The sequence below is a fragment of the Miscanthus floridulus genome, chromosome 14, assembly GCF_019320115.1.
Source record: "Miscanthus floridulus cultivar M001 chromosome 14, ASM1932011v1, whole genome shotgun sequence".
Lineage (NCBI taxonomy): Eukaryota > Viridiplantae > Streptophyta > Magnoliopsida > Poales > Poaceae > Miscanthus > Miscanthus floridulus.
In genome coordinates, this window is record NC_089593.1 from 12,866,177 (window position 1) to 12,869,594 (window position 3,418).

The following is a 3,418-nucleotide window of genomic DNA, read 5'->3' on the forward strand; positions in this document are numbered from 1 at the left end:
AGAAGCTTTCTAGCCTCCTCGGTACAAGGGTACTGGTTTTTTAGGGCTGCGGACGGGAGGGGTATTTTTTATATTTTCTCTGGACTATTGGGGAAAACTTGGCCAGTTGTTTTTACAAGTTTGCCATCACGTCATCTCAGCAATTCGAAGGTAGCTAGCCTACCGCCGCCGCCGCCCTACGTCAGGTGCGAGCTGTAGCCTCGTCGGTCCCTTGGCCGGCGACGAGCACCCAACAGAGTATGACTATCGTCTACCCTTCCCCACCAGACAGTATAATCATCCCAGACCCTACATCTGACACGGTGAATGCTGGCTTGTACACCATTCTACCCCGCCTCAGGCCTATCCTGGAAGAGGACAACGCCCAAGCCTTCCTCCACTTCTTCCAGGGCAACATGCACTCCATGACCTGGGACTTGGTCACCCCAGAAACCCTACTTCACATCATCATCAAGAACTCCGTGCGGTGCGCCAAAGCCGTCTTGGAAGGCGGAGCCCCGGAGATGCAAGGGCTCCGTGCCTACCCCAACTGCGTCACCCAGTATGGCTTCTTCCCGATCCACCAGGCTGCCGAGATATTCTCTGTCGACATGATCAGGCTGCTCATTCGCCATGGCGCGTTGGTGAACCTGCGCACGATCGGCGGCGAGGTGATCAAGGGCCTGCTCCCACTCCATGTCGCTGTTGAGAACACCTGCATGCATAAGTATCTTGACGACAATATGTTCCTTGACGAGTTTAATCCGGACTATAGTAAGGCTGGCATCAGCGATGTCTACAAGCTTATCCATCTCTTGTGCCTGCCGGAACTGAAGATCTTCATGGATACGACAAGGCTGATTGCAGAGCACACAGATGATCTGGTTGGTGAGATCTGCAATTACATAAAGCATGGGAAACTTCTCCAGACTGCGGTTTTGCTCCTGGCAGCTCAAGAGCATATCAGTAAACAAGATGGGTTTGGTGATATCATTAAATTCATCGCCGAGCACAGCAGCGCCATTAAATTGAATCCTAATGGAAAGGCCGGAGGACGAGGCACATCACAAGGAAAACTATATTTCGTCAACATTGTGGATTGTTCAAGCATTGTCGTCCAGGGCTGGTAAAGCTCTCAGTCAATACATTCAAAGGCGTTCAAAGATGCCACCGCCTCGTATGGAGGTCCTTGAACGTGTTTCGTCGATTCTCATGTTTTATAAATTTTGTCCTTACTAATGGAGAAGTTGTCATCAGCACTGAAAGCCTAGACCTCTCCCGCTATAAGTGCCCATTGCTCCCTGTGGAGTCATAGCTGATGAACTTGGGAACACTGTACCAAGGACAAGGATACTAATATGCATGCTGGAAAGGTTGTGAGAAAGAAGAAACTACCTATACATCTGGATCTCCAGTACAAAAGGAGAAGTTTCTTCCCATTTTGGCGCTCAGCTTTAACTTATGGGTTCCCTGTGAAGGTCTATCCATCTTGGTCGTATGATGACAAGCATTTTCGTGATCTGAGACCATTCATGTTTAAGAGAGAATCGGGGGACAAAGCAGGGATCTTCTCCAGCTCCTCTAAGTCATAGCGTTGACCTTTTTGCAAGCATGGGGCAATCCACAAGCAATTATCAATCCAAGAGGCAATTTGGTACTGCGGCTGTATTGATAAACAATTATCAACCAAAAAGGCTATTTCTGTTTGGTAGTGCTGCATTGACGTTCTTGAAGGTCTTGAAGAAAGCATGAATGAGAAGGTGCCAAGCAAGTTGTCCTTATGTCTACGGTGTAGGTCGAAGTATCGAACCTTGGAGTGCCGTGCTTGATCGAATTCTGCTACGGCGCTAAAAATGCATCAGCTGAACCGTACTTTTATATATGCATCTACTAGTATGTATCATGCTTGACATTGAGCTGAGAATTGAATAGCTTATCAGTTCTTTCTGTGATACTGCTTCTTATGTCTATGGCCTTACTTGGCATACCAGATTGATGCTGCATATACCCTACCATTGATGTGGGCTGTTGCTCAACGAATCCTAGAGAAGTTGCAAAGTGATCGTCTCTCAAGACCAATTTGCTAGTGGGAGGTATTTGAAAAAATATATTTCCCAAGTGCTTGGCAAGGCCTAAGTGCTCCCTGCTAGACAATGGCCAGTACATATCACTACGGGAATCAGGAGATTTGCCGAGTACCCCTGGCACTCGGCAAAGGGTTTGCTGAGTGTGACACTCGACAAACGACACTCGGTGAATTTTTATCAGCAAACAGACTTTGCCGAGTGTTTTTTGTCGGACACTCGACAAAGACTTCGCCGAGTGCCCAAAATACACTCGGCAAACATTTTTTTCAAAAAATAAAAAAAGTCACCACAAACATTTTTTTCGAAAAAAAAGCCACCACTGGTCTGTCTCCGCCGGCCGCCGTCGGTCTCCTCGGCGGCGCCCTTCCCCTACGTCTCGCCTCCGCCGCCCACCACCACCATGCCACCACCGGCCACCACCACCATGCCACCGCCGCCCACCACCACCACGCCACCGGCGCCCACCACCACCACACCACCACCCACCACGTCGGGGAAGAGAGGGAGAGGAGGGGACGGCCAGGCCGGATCCGCCGTCGGGGAAGAGGGAGGAGGGAGAGGAGGGGGAGGGGCGCCGGCGGTGGGAAGAGAGGGAGAGGAGTGGGCGGCCGCGCCGGATCCACCGCCGGGGAAGAGAGAGGAGGGGGCGGCCGCGCCGGATCCGCCGCCCGGGAAGAGAGAGGAGGGAGAGGAGGGGGAGGGGCGTCGGCAGTGGGAAGAGAGGGAGAGGAGGGGGCAGCCGCGTCGGGGCTGGATCCGGCCTCCCCGCGCGCCACCGTTGCCGGATCCGCCCGCGCCAGGGCCGGATCTGGTGGAGGTGGTGGAGGAGGGAGGGAGGAGCGCCAGCGAGGGAGGAGGGGAGGGCGGACCACGCCAGCGAGGGAAGAGGGGAGGGCAGGCCGCGCTGGCGAGGGAGGAGGGGAGGGCAGGCCACGCCGGCGCCGGAGAGGGAGGAGGGGAGGGCGGGGCCGCTCCAGGGCTGAGAGGGAGGAGGGGGCGGCGCGTGCGCGTGCACGGGGAGGGGGCGGCGCTTGCCCGTGCGTGGAGAAGGGGAAGGGGCGTGCGGACGCGGCGCGGGAAGAAGGGGAGCGTGCGGGGTTAAAAAAGTTTTTTTTTCGTTTGCCGAGTGTCCCAGATCTGGACACTCGGCAAAGATTTTTTTTTCATTTTTTTTCTTCTCTTTCTTTCCCAGAAAAAATATTTTTTTTACTTTGCTGAGTGTCCTAGATCTAGGCACTCGGCAATAATTTTTTTTCATTTTTTTTCTTCTCTTTCCTTCCCAGAAAAAATATTTTTTTTACTTTGCCGAGTGTCCTAGATCTGGGCACTCGGCAAAGATTTTTTTTCATTTT

The 3,418-nt window shown here is 52.8% G+C and overlaps 1 protein-coding gene across 1 annotated transcript; it reads left to right on the forward strand.

Moving 5' to 3' along the window:
* The first annotated feature begins 404 nt into the window (after positions 1-404).
* LOC136503060 (uncharacterized) lies at positions 405-1,109 on the forward strand. The gene has a single exon (XM_066498261.1). It carries the CDS (start codon positions 405-407, stop codon positions 1,107-1,109), a length of 705 nt encoding a protein of 234 aa, XP_066354358.1.
* Positions 1,110-3,418: the final 2,309 nt, after the last annotated feature.